This window comes from Mauremys mutica, chromosome 10 (genome assembly GCF_020497125.1).
Source record: "Mauremys mutica isolate MM-2020 ecotype Southern chromosome 10, ASM2049712v1, whole genome shotgun sequence".
Lineage (NCBI taxonomy): Eukaryota > Metazoa > Chordata > Testudines > Geoemydidae > Mauremys > Mauremys mutica.
This window is the reverse complement of record NC_059081.1, coordinates 1274775-1292307: the sequence shown is the minus strand read 5'-3', so window position 1 is coordinate 1292307 and position 17533 is coordinate 1274775. Positions and strand designations below refer to the sequence as shown.

The following is a 17533-nucleotide window of genomic DNA, read 5'->3' as shown; positions in this document are numbered from 1 at the left end:
CCGCACTGCTGACTAGACACAGTGGCGTAGCTAGGGGGGGAGCAGGGGGAGCGCCTGCTCCCCCGAGCCCAGAATTCCCCAAGTGGCGCCTTTTCCACTCGTCCGTGATTTCAGCAGCACGCCGCTCCGTCTGTCGCCGGCCTTGCGCGTGCGCCGCTCCGTCTGTCGACGACTTTGCGCGTGCGCCGCTCCGTCTGTCGGCGGCCTTGCGCGTGCGCCGCTCCGTCTGCCGGCGGCCTTGCGCGTGCGCCGCTCCGTCTGCCGGCGGCCTTGCGCGTGCGCCGCTCCGTCTGCCGGCGGCCTTGCGCGTGCGCCGCTCCGTCTGCCGGCGGCCTTGCGCGTGCGCCGCTCCGTCTGTCGGCGGCCTTGCGCGTGCGCCGCTCCGTCTGCCGGCGGCCTTGCGCGTGCGCCGCTCCGTCTGCCGGCGGCCTTGCGCGTGCGCCGCTCCGTCTGCCGGCGGCCTTGCGCGTGCGCCGCTCCGTCTGCCGGTGGCCTTGCGCGTGCGCCGCTCCGTCTGTCGGTGGCCTTGCGCGTGCGCCGCTCCGTCTGCCGGTGGCCTTGCGCGTGCGCCGCTCCGTCTGCCGGTGGCCTTGCGCGTGCGCCGCTCCGTCTGTCGGCGGCTTTGTGCATGTGCCGCTCCGTTTGTCGGCGGCATCTCGGCGCATGCCCAGGGCTGCCGAAATGCCGCCGAAGGACATGCGCCTTTTTTCTCTGCCGCTCCTCCTCGGCAGCAACCCTGGCTACGCCACTGACTAGACCAAGCCATCAGCTCACAAGGCTGCCTAGGCTCCTCCAAAATCTCCTTGTCCTCCTCGCCCTTGTCCCAGCACCCAGGGCTGGTTACAGAGAAATACTGGGATAGTGAGGCAGCTTCCCTACCTGGTAAACCGTGTTCTCCACACTGCACTGAGCTGCTTCCAGCAAAGCCCTGCTACCTTTTCCAGGTTCCCTTTTACGAGCTGTACCAGCCACCAATCCATCACCCATCAGAAATCTCCCCTTGCCCCCTCAGGCAGGGCTTCAACCTGACCATCCACTGAATCTGCTGCTGAGAAACATTGTCCTGACCCATGAGCTCTTTCTGCTCTTGAGCTAACTCCAGATTCACTCCTGAGACGTGAGACAGACATGCAGAAACTCCACTCACAGACACGCTGCTTCCCACCAGGCTAGAGCCCGCTCCCCGGTTCCTAGTCCCTGGCCCGTCCTTGCAGCCGGACTAGCTGTTACCCAGCGCGTCCCCCGCCCCGCTCGCTCCGCCTGGGGCTGCGTCGCAGGGAGCCGGAGAGAGCAGCGGTGGTTAGGAAAGCAGGTGCTGCCGCCCCGGAAGCTGCTGGCCGTCCTGCCCCTGCTCTGTGGCGATTTGCCCAGCCGGATGGGCCAGCAGTGCCCCAGTCTGCACTCAGCTCACGGCGCGTCTCTGTCCGCGGCCCCCGGTCAATGCCAGCGCACCAGGGCCCGTCCTCGGCCGCAGCGGGGGAACCCTGGCGGGCAGCCTGGGGACACGGAGCCCCTGGCACCTCTGTAATTGTCTGCAGATCAAAGGCCTGGGTGATGGGCCCACTGACGACTTCCAGCGTCTCACCCCCAGCTCAGCCTGGAGTCGGAGACCTGGGCTGAATCTCAGAACAAGCTGGGCCGGGGAGCTGGCTCTGGCTGGGACTCGGCCCTGGGGGAAGGCTGGGGACCCCCTCACCGGGACCGTCACTGCACTAGGGACCAGCCCTGCCCTGGCCCCACCCGCATTTCCAGCTCCGACTTCCCGGGCATGGCTGTGCCCACGTCCCTCTGTGCTCCAGAGCCCAGGTGCCCGGGCCAGGCTGGGCACTGGGGCTGCCGTTACGATGCCGAGGGGCCATGCTGGGCCAGGCGCTGGAGGGATGAGCTGCTCCAGGAGCTGTGCAGAGGGAGCTGCCCAGGACCCCGTCTCCTCGGCCGGGGTGGGCGCTGGCTCTCGCCGGGGCGGTAACGCTCTTCTCTTTTCCTTTGCAGAAACCCGGCCACTCGCGGCGCTTCGGGCGCTTCACGCATGGTGCGTTGCTCCTGGGACCCCTCCCCCGGGACCCCCGGCCCCCTCCCCCGCTCTGCTGCCGCCCGCCCGCCCGCCCGGGGCTCTGCACTCCTGTGTGCAGCCAGGGAACGGGCCCTGCCCCCCTGGGACCTCACGTCCCTTCCCTGGCCTGGGCCCGAGTTCTCACGGGGTGCTGGCCGGCCCCACCAGCCAGGGCAAGGGGGTGAGCCTGGGATTGCTCCTGCTGGAGCGTCGGGCTGGGGGGGTGCAGGGCATGTGGGCGACAGCCGGGGGGAGCGGCTCCCTGGTGGGGGGGAGCCAAGCTAGTGTGGGGCAGGGTGGGGCTGTGATGGGGGCAGGTGTGCAACGTGTCAGGGGGGGTCTGTGAGTGCGCACACCCTCGTGAGAGGAGCCGGGGGTCTGTGAGTGTGCCATGTCGAGGGGGGTCTGTAAGTGTGCACACGCTCGTGAGAGGAGCTGGGGTGAAGCTGAGTGTGCTGGGTCGGGGGGGTCTGTGTGTGTGCACACGCTCATGAGAGGGGCCAGAGTGAAGCTGGGTGTGCCGTGTCAGGGGGGCTGTGAGTGTGCACACGCTTGTGAGAGGAGCCGGGGAGAGGCTGGGTGTGCCGTGTCAGGGGGTGTGTCTGAGTGTGCACATGCTCATGAGAGGAGCTGGGGAGAGGCTGGGTGTGCTGTGGGGGGGGCTATGAGTGTGCACACTCTCATGAGAGGAGCCGGGGAGAGGCTGGGTGTGCTGTGTCAGGGGATGTGTCTGAGTGTGCACGCACTCGTGAGAGGAACCGGGGAGAGGCTGGGTGTGCTGTGTCAGGGGGGGCTGTGAGTGTGCACACGCTCGTGAGAGGAGCCGGGGTGAGGCTGGGTGTGCTGTGTCGGGGGGGCTGTGAGTGTGCACACGCTCGTGAGAGGAGCCGGGGTGAGGCTGGGTGTGCTGTGTTGGGGGGTCTGTGAGTGTGCACACGCTCGTGAGAGGCGCCGGGGTGAGGCTCGGTGTGCTGTGTCGGGGGGGGGCTGTGAGTGTGCACACGCTCGTGAGAGGCGCCGGGGTGAGGCTGGCTGTGCCGTGTTTCGGGGGGGCTGTGAGTGTGCACACGCTCGTGAGAGGCGCCGGGGTGAGGCTGGGTGGGCCGTGTTTCAGGGGGGGCTGTGAGTGTGCACACGCTCGTGAGAGGCGCCGGGGTGAGGCTGGATGTGCCGTGTTTCGGGGGGGCAGGGTCTGTGACCGGCCCCCGCAGCGCTCGCGTCCCGTGGGACCCGCCCCCTCGGCTGAGTGCCCCACTGCCCCGCCAGGCTGCCCGCAGTCGGCAGGCTGGGCCGGTAACCGGCGCTGATTCTCTCTCTCCTGCTGCCCCGATGGAAGTGAAGTTTTCCGCTCCTGCAGAAAGCAAAGCGACGGTAGGAAACCGCTCGCCCCCCCGGGCCCCCGCCCCCCTGCTGCTCCCCCCCACTTGCACGCTGGCTCTGCTCCCCCCCTGCTCCCCCCCCTTGCACGGCTGGCTCTGCTCTCTGCTCCCCCCCCCCCATTGCACGGCTGGCTCTGCTCCCCCCCTCCTCCCCCCCCGCATTGCACGGCTGGCTCTGCTCCCCCCCTGCTCCCCCCCCTTGCACGGCTGGCTCTGCTCTCTGCTCCCCCCCCGCATTGCACGGCTGGCTCTGCTCTCTGCTCCCCCCCCTTGCACGGCTGGCTCTGCTCTCCCCCTGCTCCCCCCCATTGCACGGCTGGCTCTGCTCTCCCCCTGCTAGCCCCCATTGCATGGCTGGCTCTGCTCCCCCCCTGCTCCCCCCCCCATTGCTTGGCTGGCTCTGCTCCCCCCCTGCTCCCCCCCCCAGTGCATGGCTGGCTCTGCTACCCCACTGGTCCCCCCCCTGTGCACGGCTGGCTCTGCTGTGTGCTCCCCCCCTTTGCACGGCTGGCTCTGCTCCCCCCCTGCTACCCCCCATTGCACGGCTGGCTCTGCTCTCTGCTCCCCCCCCTTGCACGGCTGGCTCTGCTCTCTGCCCCCCCCCCATTGCACGGCTGGCTCTGCTCTCCCCCTGTGCTCGGCTCTCCCCTGCTCCCCCCCCATTGCACGCTGGCTCTGCTCTCTGCTCCCCCCAGCTCAGGCCCCCCCCACTGGGGACGCTGGGGGGAGGGGCTCTGTCTGCTTCTCCCCAGCTGTCCCAGGTGGGGCCTTGGCACTCGCCTTCTCCCGCCTCCCAGCAGCGACCTGGGTTAGGTAGGTTGGGGGTTCCCGGCCTGGGAGGCCCCAGTGGTGCTGCCTGCCCAGCCTGCGCCCTCACCACCCCCTTCTGTCCGGCTCCAGACTCGGAGACAGGCGAGGACGACGCCAGCGACCCCCAGGGGACACAGCGCAGTGAGCTCCAGGACGAGACGCCTTTCAGCTCCCCCACAGGTGAGCGGGAGCCGGCCAGGGTGCTCGAGGCAGCTCCGCAGGGGCTGGGAGTGGGTGGGGTGGGGGCTATGGCCAGTCCTGGCTCCAGTGGGGGGGTGGTAACGATGCTGGTTCTGGCGGGACCCAACTGAGAGAGTCAAGAAAGGACAAATCGCTCAGAGCCGCAGTCACAGCCCCAGGCTGGGTCCTTTGCACCAAACCAGCCAGACAGGGAGGACTCTGGTCTCACCCCACTGGCCAACCACAAGTCACACAAGCAATTCCCTTAGACACTCCAGTCTCCCAGTATCCCCACCAGTGCACTCGTCCTGGGGATGAAGGGTTATGAAAACCAACACCCCAATAAAAGAAAAAGGTTCCCTCGATCCCAAAGGACCAAGCCCCAGACCCAGGTCAATATACAGATCAGATCTTACCCACAAATCACGCTGGTGCCAATCCTTTAGAATCTAAAATCGAAAGGTTTATTCATAAAGGGAAAAAGGTAGAGCTGAGAGCTAGAATTGGTTAAATGGAATCAATTCCATCCAGTGATGGCAAAGTTCTTGGTTCAGGCTTGTAGCAGTGATGGAATAAACTGCAGGTTCAAATCAAGTCTCTGGAACATCCCCCGCTGGGATGGGTCATTCAGTCCTTTGTTCACAGCTTCAGTTTGTAGCAAAGTCCCTCCAGAGGTAAGAAGCAGGATTGAAGACAAGATGGAGATGAGGCATCAGCCTTTTATAGTCTCTTGCCATGTGGCCTGTGCTTCCTTTGTTCCAAACACAAGCTGCCCAGCACATGGCATGAAAACCCCCTTACAGTCCTGGCCATAGGCCTGTCCCCACCTTGCTGAGTCACAAGGTGTATCTGCTTCTCTCAGTGGGTCAGTTGTTGCTGATGGTCCTTAATGGACCATCAAGCAGGCCAGGCAGAGCTAACACCAGCTTGTCTGGGGTGTCCCCAGAAGCCCAGCACAAGTGTGAAATACAGACAGTCTAGAGCCAATTCTTATAACTTTAAATACAAAACTGATCCATGCACCCAGAGAGCACAATCAGAACCAGCAACCCAGAACCTCGTCACACACCCCTCACTCGACAACCTCTGCACAATGTTTGGTGCCACTACAGGGCCTTGGTTGCCACAATGATCTATATGGTCCCAGTTCAGATTAATAATGTCACAGGGGGTGTCCTGGCCAGTCCTGGCTCCAGTCTGGTTGGGCGCCTGGCCGGTGCCAGCTGGGAGCGGGCAGGGGCTCTGGCCGGACCCCTCCAGGCGCCGCCTGCCAGTTCCCCCCTCTCTGCTCTGCGCAGGGGAGTCGGACACGCTGGTGGACAGCTCCATGAGCACGTCGGCGCTGGGCCTGTCGCAGGCGGAGGAGCGCTCCAGCTGGTCGGGCAGCCAGCAGACGGTGGTGGAGAAGGAGCCGGAGCCCGGCCCCCCAGTGAGGGGGCCCTTCCTGCGCCCCGGGGGCTGGCAGCCGCAGAGGACCCCAAGGCAAGCACATGCGCAGGCCCCCCGCGGCGCCGAGGTCAGGCACCTGGGGGTGGAGCCGCTGCTACGGGCGTCGCGTGCTATTCTGGTGGGCACAAGCTGGGGGTCGGAGGAGAGCCTCTCGGTGGCCAGCGACCCCTACGGCAGCGCCTTCAGTCTGTACAGAGGACGGGCGCTCTCGCTGCACGTGTAAGTAGCTGGGGGAGGCTGCGGAGGGGGCATCGTGCTGGGGCCATCTCCTCCCGACCCCCGCAGCCATCTCAGCCCTCAGCCTTGGGTCTTTCTTTGCCTCCTTCATCCCTGGGGGAGGAACGGGGCCTCTGAGCACGGGGGGGGGGGGTAGGGGGAGGGTTGGGGCCGGGGCTGTGCAGCGGGAGCTAGTGGGGAGCTGCTCTGGGCTGGAGCCCTGGGTCCTGGGCCGCGGGCAGGCAGAGGGCTTGGGAGTGGCAGGGCCCGGCAGGCAGTGTCACGCTCCCTGCCCCCTTCCCACCCCCCAGCTCTGCTGACTCCAGCACAGCGACAAAGCCACTGCCCTCCTAGCACCGCGGCCCCCCCCTGCGAGCTGCTCTCCCTGCCGGCCCCACGGCCGCCCTGCTCCCGCCGGCCCAGAGCAGCCTCCCTGGACTCCCGGCTGGGATCCAGGGGCAGGGCCCTCCCGGGGGCAGGGCGCCTTTCATTCCACCCCTGCTGCGGCCCCTGCCGGGCTGCTGGGACCTGCCTGGCCCAGGGGTGGGGGAATGGGGGCCGCCATCTGCCCAGCTGGCTGCTGTGCTCAGGGGCCCAGCCCGCCCATTCCTGCCACCTCCATCTCGCTGTCCTGTGTTCGAGGCTCCTCCAGGTTATCACCTTCATCGCTCCGCTTCCCGCCTCCGCGGACCCCAGCCCTCCTCGCCCCCTGCCCGCGGGCACAGCCGGGTCATCCCCACGCGTCCAAGGTGCTCGGGGAGGGGGCGGGTCCGTGGGCATCCCGCTGAGCCCGTGTGTATGTCTGTGTGTGCAGCTGTGTGCATGCCCATGAGTGTGTGTGCACGTGCCCATGTGTGAGTGTCTGTGCATGTGTGTGTCTGGGTGTGCCCATGTGAGTGTGCATGTATGTGTGCATGTGAGCGTGCCCATGAGTGTGTGTCCATGTGTGTGCGTGTCTGGGTGTGCCCACGTGTGTGTGTGCATGCCCATGTGTGTCTGGGTGTGCCCACATGTGCATGTCTGTGTGCGCATATGCCTGGGTGTGCCCACATGTGCATGTGTCTGGGTGTGTGTGCATGCCCGTGTGAGCGTGCCCATGAGTGTGTGCATGTGAGCGTGCCCACGTGTGTGTGGGGCTGGCTGTGACACGGGGCTGGGGAGATTTGCCTGAGTGCTGCGGCAGCGGGGAGTGAATTCCCCTCCTCCCGTTGCTGGTCCCGCCCAGGGCCCGGCCGTTGAGCCGAGTAACCTGATTGCCGTGGTTCGCCCGAGCCTGCTCCCCACTCGTGGGCTCCGCAGCCGCCCAGCAGGGCTCCAGCTCTAGCAACCCCCAGCTGCCGTGGCCGTGCCAGGCCCCGGGGGGCTGCCGCCCAGCGAGCCCCAGGAGGCCCTGGCCTCACTGCCACCCACATCCGTACCAGCCCGGCCGTGAGGCTTCCAGCCGGTCGGGCTCCCCCCGAGCCCAGGGCTGTGCCCGCTCCAGAGCCAGGGAGAGGGCAGGCCCTGGTGCCCCCGGACCATGCCGTGCATGGTAAGACCACAGCACCCCTGGCTTGCTGGGCACAGCCTGGGTGGTATCACAGTGGGACAGCTCGTCCCCTGGTGCCAGCCTCCGTCCCGGGCGCCAGATCCCCGTGGGGCCAGGACCGCGGCCCAGAGGAGGGAGACGCCCCATTAGCTCCTCCAGCCCCCCTGGCAGGGCAGGGCAGGGCTGGCTGTCCCAGGGGGGTTCTGGTTCCCTCGGGGGTGGGGGGGGCATTCCCAGCCGGATCTCCCCCACCCCGTCTTTCTGACGTTTATCCAGCCTCGCTCCGGCTCTTGTACCAGGCCGGGGTCGCCTGCCTTCACACCCCCTCCCAGCCCCGGGCAGACCAGCTCTGCTGCCCTCGGGGGGCAGGGCTGCATGCCAGGCTGACTCTGACCCCCCCCCCTTTCCCTTCTGCCTGCAGCAGCATCCCCCAGGGCGGGTACAGGAGAGACGACCTCAACGGCAGCACCTCGGAGCTCTCGCCGAAGCCTGGGGCAGACCCCCCAAGGCCTCCGGCCCAGGCGCTGGCCTCCAAGCCTCCTGTTCTCTGCCTGCCGTCTCCCAGGGTGGGCCAGTCCCCGGCCCAGCCGCCCGGAGCCGCGTCTCAGCCGGCCAGCCGAGGTCCTGGCGTCCCCTCTCCCACGCCCCTGACGCCCCGCCGCACGGCCCTGATGCCGGCGGAGTACCAGGACACGGTCCCCGAGGAGTACGAGGAGAAGGTCCAGAAGCCCAAGTCCCTGGGGTACTCGCAGGCCAGCACGCTGGAGTCCCGGCCCCAGACCCCGCTGAGCGAGACCTCCAGCCGCGTGTCGGTGCTGCGGCCCTCGCCCAAGCTGGCGCGCTCCGGCTCCAAGATCTTCGAGAAGCTGAAGTACTTCGAGGAGCGCCGGAGGAGCCTGGAGCAGAGCGACAGCCCCCTCCCGGTCCACGCCTGGCTGCCCCTGCGCAAGACGCGCTCCTTCGACCAGCCCGACCTGGGCCAGCGCCCGCTCACGCCGGGCGGCTCCCGGGAGGAGCTGCGGGACGGGGTGCGGTCGGAGATGGGCGGCCCGACGTGCCGGCGCCAGGCCTTCCGCCACAAGGCCGCCTCGTTCGACGAGCGGGGCCGCTTCGCCAGCCGGGTCGGCGACATCGAGCACAGGTTCTCCGAGGAGCTGAGCCGCATCAAGAAGACTGTCTCCAAGCAGCAGCTGATGAGGTCGCAGGAGCTGGCAAAGGCCGGCGTCCCGCGGGCCCCCTCACCCCGGGGCCCCAGCCAGCTCTCTGCCCCCCGGGCGCTGGAGGCGCAAGCCAGCCCGGCCCCGAAAGGCCAGCTGCCCAAGGCCCCGCCGCCTGTGGAGAACGCGCACGGGATCCAGCAGCTGGCCATGGCCAGCGTGGGGCTGGGGGGGCCCGGAGACGGGGCGGAGCGGGCGGCCACCCGGAAGCCGCTGCTCCGGAGCTGCGCCCTGGCCAGCCAGCCCCGGGAGGAGGCCAGAGGCAGGAGGAGTGTGGAGCCGGAAGGTGCTGAGGGCAAGAGGAAGGTGGAGCCGTGCCCCTTATCGCTGGGGCGGGGGGACCTGCCGGAGGCCGGGACCCCCGAGGGAGCCGCATGCCTGGATGGGGGCCCAGCCGGCCGCGACGGCAGGGCCCCCGGGGCTGGGAGCGAAGCCCTGACCACCAGGCCAGCAGGCCAGCACGGGCCGCACAGGAAGCGGGCCGCGGGCCAGGAGGTGCGGTTCTTACCCTGGGCCAAGCCCGGGCCGGAGCTCGGAGCCGGCCTGGAGGGGGCCGGGGCCGGGGCCGGGCCGCGCGGCACAGGCAGGGATGCCGAGCAAAGGCAGCTGAAGGTCACAGAGAAGAAGGAAGGTGCCCGGCTGGCTCAGGAAGGGAGACGCGCCCGGAGCAAGGGGAAAAGCCGCCGGCCCCGGCCCACCTCGCCAGAGCTAGGTAGGGGCAGCCGCTGTCCTCCCTGCGGGCGGGCGGGGGCCCCCAGTACCCGCACACAGGGCCCAGCCAGCCCCCTTCGGTCCCGTACGGCCAGGAGCCTCCCAGAGAGCCGGGCACTTTGGGGGCAGAGCTGGGGGCAGGAGACCTGCTGCCCGCTGCCGGGGAGCGTTACCGCTGGGGGGGGGGCACGGGCGCTCAGGCTGGCTCTGGGCAGCCCCCGGGACGAGGGACCCTGGCCCCGGGTGGCTCCGCTCCGGAGCTCGGCCAGGGCAGCGCGCTTGGGGCTGGGCGCACTGCGGGCTGCCTGCCCCGCCCCGATGGCAGGGACTCCGGGGCTTTGGGAACGTTCTGCCCCGTTGTGCTCTGAGCGGGCGGGGCAGAGGGGGGCTGGGGGCTCGGCTCACTGGGTGGGTGTGGGCAGGGCCGGCTTTAGACCTATTCCACCACTTCCCCCGAATCGGGCCCCGCGCCCCGTGAGATCCCTTCCCTGGCTAGAGGCGCCTTTTTCATTTTTACTCACCCGGCGGCGCTCCGGGTCTTCAGCGGCACTCGGCAGCGGGTCCTTCAGTGCCACCGAAGCCCTGGAGCGAGCGAAGGACCCGCCGCCAAAGTGCCGCCGAAGACTCAGAGCACCGCCCGGTGAGTACAAGCCCCATGTGTTTTTTACGTTTTTCTTTTAAGTCATCCCTGCCGGGGCCCGTTGAAACTGTTCGAATGGCACATGGCTCCCCCCCCCCCCAGGGCTGGCATCGCCGGTGAGCTGAGTCCACTGGGCTTGGCACGAAGCCGAAGCCTCCCTGTCTGGGCGCAGTGTTGTGCCCCTGGACGCCTGGCTAGAGAGGGCAGCGTTTGCTCCAGCACCTCCCCAGCTGCACACTGAACTCCCAGGAAGCCCTGCTGCAGGGAGTGTGGGGCAGATCCCTTGGGAACCCCCCTGCCCTGCCCGGGTCCAGGAGTGGCCTGGTCACGCTGCCGGGCTGAGAAGCCAACGCAGCTCCCAGCGGGTGCGGCAGGGGGCCAGTCCCTGAGGCCAGACGGCCGCTCCGTCACCTCCCCAGCTCCCTTTTCCCTTCTGAGCTCCCCCCTCTGCCAGTGCCGGGCGCTGCCCTTCGCGCCCGCTCGTTGGGACCGCGCGCCAGGCGGGGAATGTAACTGCACCGAGGCCCTGGCTCTGGGCGGTGCCCTGCTCTGGGCCGCGGAATAGCCCCAGGCCCTGCCCGCAGGCTGGGGGGCTGGAGGTGACGGGGCAGCAAAGGGAGACGGCCAGCGAGCCGTGGGGATTCCCGGGGGTTAGCTTGGGGGGGCTTGTTGGACGCGTGAGGACCCAGACCCGGGGGAACGACCCCTCTACCCGCCCCCCCAGGCACACCCAGCTGGGATTCACTGCACTGCAGTGAGCTGCCCCGTCACCAGGGGGCGCTCTCCCTGCTGCCTCACTCTATGGCCCTTTCCTGCTGCAGGGACCCTGCTGCGGCTGTTCTTCGTGCCCTGCTCTATGGCTCCCTAAGGCCATTCTCCCTTGCATGGGGCGCCCCCTTGGGGCTGGCTCAGGAACTGCCTGCCCATAAAACTGGCTGCTGCCAGGGGGGGGTTAGTGGGGGCACCCAGAGGGGGGGCGTCTCCCTGGCAGCAGGAAGCCTTGTGGGTCTGGCTGGGGGCACCGGGCGCCGTCCCCTCCTCTCTTGCAGGCGGGACCTGCTAGCTAGTCCTGTGTCTCCCCAGAGGAGGGGTCCCCTAGTCCCAGCCCTGTGCCCAAGGTACCCCCATGTGCCCCCCTGGAGCAGGGGTCCCCAAGCCCCAGCCAGGATGCCTGGCTCCTTGGCTGGAGCAGCTCATGCCCAGCTCTGCAGGTCCCTGGTTCAGTCCCCGGCCGTGGCCAAGGTGTCACCCGGGGACCGCTGCCACTTGCTGCTCAGGGGACGGGTGGGAGCCCAGAGGTGCAGTGGGAGAGCTGGGCAGAGCAGGAGACGCCTCTCCCCTGCGTAGCTCGGAGCAGAGATGGCTGCACCCCGGGGCAGAGCCCAGCTCCAGCGTCGCTCCCCCCACTCATGGAGGGGGCCCAACTCCCACGCTGGTGCATGAGTCACTGCTTGGGAGAGGTGGGCTGGGCGGGACCCCAGGCTGCTGCTGCCCCCTCTGCTCAGCCGTCGGGGGGCTCCACGCAGCCTCTGTCCCTGTCCCCGCTCAGTGCCACGGGGCTGATCTCTCCCCGCTCAGAGTCATCCGATGATTCGTACGTCTCCGCTGGCGAGGATCCCCTGGAGGCCCCGGTCTTTGAGATCCCCGTCCAGGACGCTGTGGTGACGGTGGGCGCAGAGGTGCTGCTGAAGTGCATTGTCACAGCCAACCCCATGCCCGCAGGTGAGCGCCGCAGGCCGCCGGAGCCCTGGGCAGAGCCGGGAGGGGCTGGTGGCCAGCGGGGCCTAGTGCATCGGGAGCTCGCCCCGGCCTCACACTGACTCGGTGGGTGGCCTGGGGTACGTCCCTTCCTCCCGGGGGTGGGGGGGGCACTAGCGCACGTTCTAGACCACAGGAATCCTGACCTGGACGGGGGCTGGGCCGGTCTCTCCTGTGGGCTGCCAGGTGCTCGCCGCAGAGCCCAGGGCAGGTGCTTGGGGAGTGAAGCTCCGGCGGGGCTGTGCAGCACGTGGGGTTGGCCAGGCGGGCTGGGGCTCAGGGCTGCCCTGCCTGCGCTCCCCTGGGCACCAGCTGGCAGCGTGGGGAGGTTTGCGTGACGGCCGACTGCCCCGCGTGCCCGGACACCGCGGGCGGGTCTGAGGCTGGCACAAGATGCCAGCTGGAGAATGGCCGTGACTCCAGCTGTGCTGGGTGGGCAGGGGGAGGGCAGCAGGTGCAGCACCCCGTGGGCAGCCCCGACCCGAGATCTGGGGCAGGGGAAGGAAGCCCCGGCTGGCAAAGTGCCTTGCCCAGCATCACCCCCAGGCAGTGGCCGGAGGCCGGAGTCTCTGTCCCAGCCACTGCCTGTATCTGGGCCGGGGGCTGCCCGGGGATCTAGCCGGGCTCGGCCCTGCTGCCCTCGCTGACCCTCTGGGGGGCAGGGGCACAAGGGGGAAGGGGAGGGAGCGGAGCCCCGTTCTCAGGGCAGCGCTTCCTGGCCACGTCCAGAGAGACGGGGTGCCCGGCGCGTCTCCAGAGCAGCCGCTAGGGGGCAGGAGAGTCACGGGAACCGCAGCGGGTCTGATCCTGGCTACACCTGGGGGGCAACGTGCCCCCAGAAATAACGGGGAGCAGTGCGGCCCCCCAGGCCCCAGCGTAGGGAGGGGGGCCCCGACGAGGGGCGCGGGGTGCCCCCCCCGGCAGTGAGGGGGGGCCCTGAGGACGGGCGCGCGGTGCCTGCCCCCCCCCGGCAGAGAGGGGGGGCCCTGATGGTGGGGGTGCGTGGGGGTGCGTGGGGGGGGGCCTGCCCCCCGGCAGTGGGGGGGCCCTGAGGATGAGGGGTGCGCGGGGGTGCGTGGGGGGGCCCGGCCCCCCGGCCGTGAGGGGGGGCCCGGATGAGGAGGGGTGCGTGGGGGGGCCCTGCCCCCCGGCAGAGAGGGGGGGCCCTGATGATGAGGGGTGCGTGGGGGGGCCCTGCCCCCCGGCAGTGAGGGGGGCCCTGATGATGAGGGGTGCGTGGGGGGGCCCAGCCCCCCGGCAGTGGGGGGGCCCTGATGGTGGGGGTGCGTGGGGGGGGCCTGCCCCCCGGCAGTGGGGGGGCCCTGATGATGAGGGGTGCGCGGGGGTGCGTGGGGGGGCCCTGCCCCCCGGCAGAGAGGGGGGGCCCTGATGATGAGGGGTGCGTGGGGGGGCCCTGCCCCCCGGCAGAGAGGGGGGGCCCTGATGATGAGGGGTGCGTGGGGGGGCCCTGCCCCCCGGCAGTGAGGGGGGCCCTGATGATGAGGGGTGCGTGGGGGGGCCCTGCCCCCCGGCAGTGGGGGGGCCCTGATGGTGGGGGTGCGTGGGGGTGCGTGGGGGGGGCCTGCCCCCCGGCAGTGGGGGGGCCCTGATGATGAGGGGTGCGCGGGGGTGCGTGGGGGGGCCCTGCCCCCCGGCAGAGAGGGGGGGCCCTGATGATGAGGGGTGCGTGGGGGGGCCCTGCCCCCCGGCAGAGAGGGGGGGCCCTGATGATGAGGGGTGCGTGGGGGGGCCCTGCCCCCCGGCAGAGAGGGGGGGCCCTGATGATGAGGGGTGCGTGGGGGGGCCCTGCCCCTGCCCCCCGGCGGTGACCTCCCTCTCCCCGCAGTGTCCTGGCGGAAGGACGGCGTCCTGCTGAGGGGCAGCGCCGGGCGCCCCATCAAGGTGGAGGGCGAGCGCCACACGCTGCTGCTGCCGAGCGCCCGGGCGGCCGACGCCGGCCTGTACACGGCCACGGCCGCCAACGAGCTGGGGGAGTCGCGCTGCAGCGCCAGGCTGAGCGTGCGGCCGGGTGAGCGCGGGGCGCCGGGCCCCGGGGGGGGGGGTGACCGGGCAGCAAGCGGGGACCAGCGGGGCGGGGCGGGGCGGGGGGACTAGGAGCCAAATCGGGACATCCGGTCCCCTCGGCCCGAGCAGGAGCCGCCGGCCGGAGCCGGGCTGGGCGGGGGCGGGGCCGAGCTCCGCTCCCGCTGCCGCTGGCAGGACCCGGCTCCCTTACCCTACAAGGCTGCGTCTGAGCCGGGCGTGCCGAGCCGGGAGCCGGGGGGGGGGGGCTGCTGCCCGCTGCCTGCCTGGGCTCCGCGCCCCCCCCCCGGATCCCCGGCCGGGCCCGTCAGCCCCCGGCCCTGCTCCGCGTCAGCCCGCCCCTTCGCGGGCCCCAGGGAGGTTTCCTTAGGGGGCAGCGGCCCTGCCGCCCGGCTGGGGACTCCTGCGGGCACCGCCTGGCAGAACCCCAGGACCTGGGCTCCCTTCCCAGGGGCCATCCCGGCTGGCCAGGGGCTGCCTCGCACCCCAGGGCGCCGAGCCAGGCTGCCCCCCGCCCGCGCCCGGTCACCAGCAGCAGGTTCAGCCGGGCTGGGGGCGAAGCTGCCCTGCGCTGGCCGTGCCCGGGGGCACCCGGCGGTACCGCCCGCTGGTGCTGGGGCGCGGGGGGGCGGGTAGCGCCTGACGGTACCGAACTGGACCCCCCTCGGGGGGGGGGGCACCGGCTCCCATCACACCCGGGGGGGCGGGGCCAGCAGAGGGCGGGGCCGGCCTGCCTGCGCCCATCCCCGCGGCGTCGGATCCGGCCCCGCCCCGGCGTGTCGCGGTCTCCGCTCCCCGGCCGGGCTCGCTGCGGGGATGGAGCCGGCCGGGTCCTGCCGCCAGCCCCTGCGGGAGCCGCCCGCCGCCCGGGGTGAGTCCCGGTCCGGCCCCGCCCGCGGGCGCTGGGACCCCGCAGAGACGGGCCGGGGAGGGGGCGTGTCCCCCCCGGGACCCCCCTGCCCCCCCCGGGACCCCCCTGCCCGCACCGGGTGTGCCCGGCTCCCTGCCCCCCCCGGGACCCCCGTGCCCGCACCGGCGTTGGCCCCCGAGGATCAGCGCTGTCTGGGGCTCTGGCCGTTCCCCGAGGGGGTTTCTGGGCTGTGCTCCTAGTTCTGCACCCAGAGGGCTTCCAGGCCACAGAGCCCCGGGCTGGGCACCCCCTGCCTCTCTCCTGGGGGGTGGGGACCTGGGCCACTGTTCCTGCAGCTGGCGCCCCCCAGCCTGGGCTCCCCGCCCCCCCTTGCTACTAAAGGGAAGGCAGCAATTAGCCCCTTGTGTACTAGCCGGGGGGGCGGGGGGTGAGCACGTGGGGGGCCCTCTGCTGTCGGGGGCAGGGTAGCCTGGCGCCCTGGATCTGTCATCCCCACCCGCCCCCCAGAGCCACGGGCACGTGGCCTGTCCCATGGGGTAGATGCCTGAACCTGTCACCCTGGTACCTGGCCAGGGCTCCCTGGCCTGCGAGTGGCTGGGACGGGGCTGGCAGCCAGGTCTTCAGCCCTGAGCCCTGTGCCCGCGATGCTCAGCCCCTGCCCCTCAGCACCTGCTGCCCCTGCCCCTGTGCAGCTGTTCCGGGCAAGCCAGGGGGCAGGGGCTGGGAGTGCCCGGGGGGGGGCAGGGTCTGGGAGTGCCCGGAGGGGCGGGGGAGGTATCCGGGGGGGGAGGAGGGGGGTGCCCGGGGGGGAGGAGGGGAGTGCCCGGGGGGGCGGGGGGTGTCCGGGGGGAGGGTGGGAGTGCCCGGGGGGGAGGAGGGGAGTGCCCGGGGGCAGGGGCTGGGAGTGCCCGGGGGGGCGGGGGGTGTCCGGGGGGGAGGAGGGGAGTACCCGGGGGGGGCGGGGGGCCTCCGGGGGGAGGGGGGGAGTGCCCGGGGGGGCAGGGGGGGAGTGTCAGGGGGAGTACCCGGGAGGGGCGGGGGGGTGTCCGGGGGGGAGGAGGGGAGTACCCGGGGGGGCGGGGGGCGTCCGGGGGGAGGGGGGGAGTGCCCGGGGGGGCAGGGGGGGAGTGTCAGGGGGAGTACCCGGGAGGGGCGGGGGGGTGTCCGGGGGGGAGGAGGGGAGTACCCGGGGGGGCGGGGGGTGTCCGGGGGGAGTGCCCGGGGGCTCACCAGCCAGGCCCAGCCTCCTCCCGCCCCCGGCAGCCTTCGGAGACGAGCCCCAGGGCCCTGCCCCGGGGTGACCGGCCTCCGTGCTCCCAGGGCCTGTTCCCCTCTGCGGCAGGACCCCGACGCTGGCTGAGCGCGGCTGCCAATGTCACCTTCAGCCCTGGAGGGGCGGGCGGGCGACGGGCGGCGGCTGCCTCGGGAGCCAGCCTGGTCCCCTATCTCAGCCTGGCCTGGCCTCCTTCCCACGCTGGGCCGGGCAGCGCAGCCCTGCACTCGCCCCCGGGCTCCGGCCCCGCGGCCTGGGCTCTGCAGGGGGGCTCCCACGGGGCTGCTGCAGGGTCCCATCCATCCCCTCCTCTCGGGCTGGGGTGTCAGGGTGAGACCCCCCCCAGGGCTTGAGAGGAGGGGGGGAGGGGGGAGGGAGCTGAGCTGTGTGCGGAGGAGCCCGCCCGCCTGCTCTGCCACCCTGGGTGCCCCGCTGCCCGTCCTGTCCCACGGGACCTCGCCCGCTGCTCCCATCCCAGCCAGGGGCTTGCCAGGGCCAGGCGACCCGGTGCCCTTACCCGGCTTTGCTGCCTGCTCTCTCCTGAGCCAGCGCCCCCTGCGGAGAGCCGGGGGTCCCTGCCGCCCCCCCCGGCCCTGGCCAGCCCCATCACGTCGGACGAGGAGTACCTGAGCCCCCTGGAGGAGTTCCCAGCGTCCGGGACCCCCCAGCACCGGCTGGCCGGGCAGCTGCAGCGCACAGTCGACCTCGGCGCCGCCCGCAGCCCGGTGGAGACCAACTTCAAGGCTGCCCCCACCTTCGAGGTGAGGGGGTGGGTCCCGGGGTGGGAGCCCCCCGTCCGCCCGCAGGTCCTGGTGCCCCGGGGTCACTGGGTTGGGCTTTGCCTCCCCCTGAGCCCTGCCCCCCGGGCTCTGGGACAGCGGCACCCACCTCGGGCGCCCCCTCCTGTTGGCTGGTCTTGCGGTGCCGGGGTGACCCTCGCTCCCTGCTCCGGTGCCCGTGGGCAGCCCTGTCTGACGCCCGCCCCCATGTGCTTCCCGTCCCAGCTGGCTCTGGGTGACCTGTCGGTGCTGGAGGGGCAGGACATCAGCATGAGCGTCCGGGTCCGGGGCGAACCCAAACCCATCATCCACTGGTGAGTCCCCCGGCGCGGGCTCCCCGGCCGTGGGGGGGAGGGGGTCCCGGGCCCCGGTGCCGTTAGTGTTCCTGTAGGAACTCTCCTGCAACAGGACATGGGAATGGGGCACGGGGCAGGGAGCGGCTGGCCCAGGGGGGCGGGGACTGGGGCACGGGGCAGGGACTGGCTGGCCCAGGGGGGCGGGGAATGGGGCACGGGGCAGGGACTGGGACTGGCTAGCTTGGGGGGGTGGGGAATGGGGCGGGGACCTGTCTCCTCCCGGGGGCGCTGGCTCCCGTCCGGCCCCAGGGGCAGGGACCGGCTGGCTCA

General features: G+C 71.2%; 1 protein-coding gene across 1 annotated transcript in view; it reads left to right on the top strand.

Annotated features, from left to right (window-relative positions):
* Positions 1 to 635: 635 nt before the first annotated feature.
* The window catches only part of SPEG (striated muscle enriched protein kinase), a 71099-nt gene continuing 54201 nt past the window's right edge, over positions 636 to 17533 (top strand). The window contains exons 1-9 of the mRNA XM_045032798.1: positions 636 to 2032; positions 3390 to 3424; positions 4333 to 4422; positions 5721 to 6090; positions 8037 to 9544; positions 11762 to 11905; positions 13788 to 13970; positions 16678 to 16889; positions 17133 to 17221. Of these exons, the coding sequence (XP_044888733.1) occupies positions 1845 to 2032; positions 3390 to 3424; positions 4333 to 4422; positions 5721 to 6090; positions 8037 to 9544; positions 11762 to 11905; positions 13788 to 13970; positions 16678 to 16889; positions 17133 to 17221 (2819 nt within the window). The 5' untranslated portion in view covers positions 636 to 1844. The remainder of the gene's footprint in view (positions 2033 to 3389; positions 3425 to 4332; positions 4423 to 5720; positions 6091 to 8036; positions 9545 to 11761; positions 11906 to 13787; positions 13971 to 16677; positions 16890 to 17132; positions 17222 to 17533) is intronic.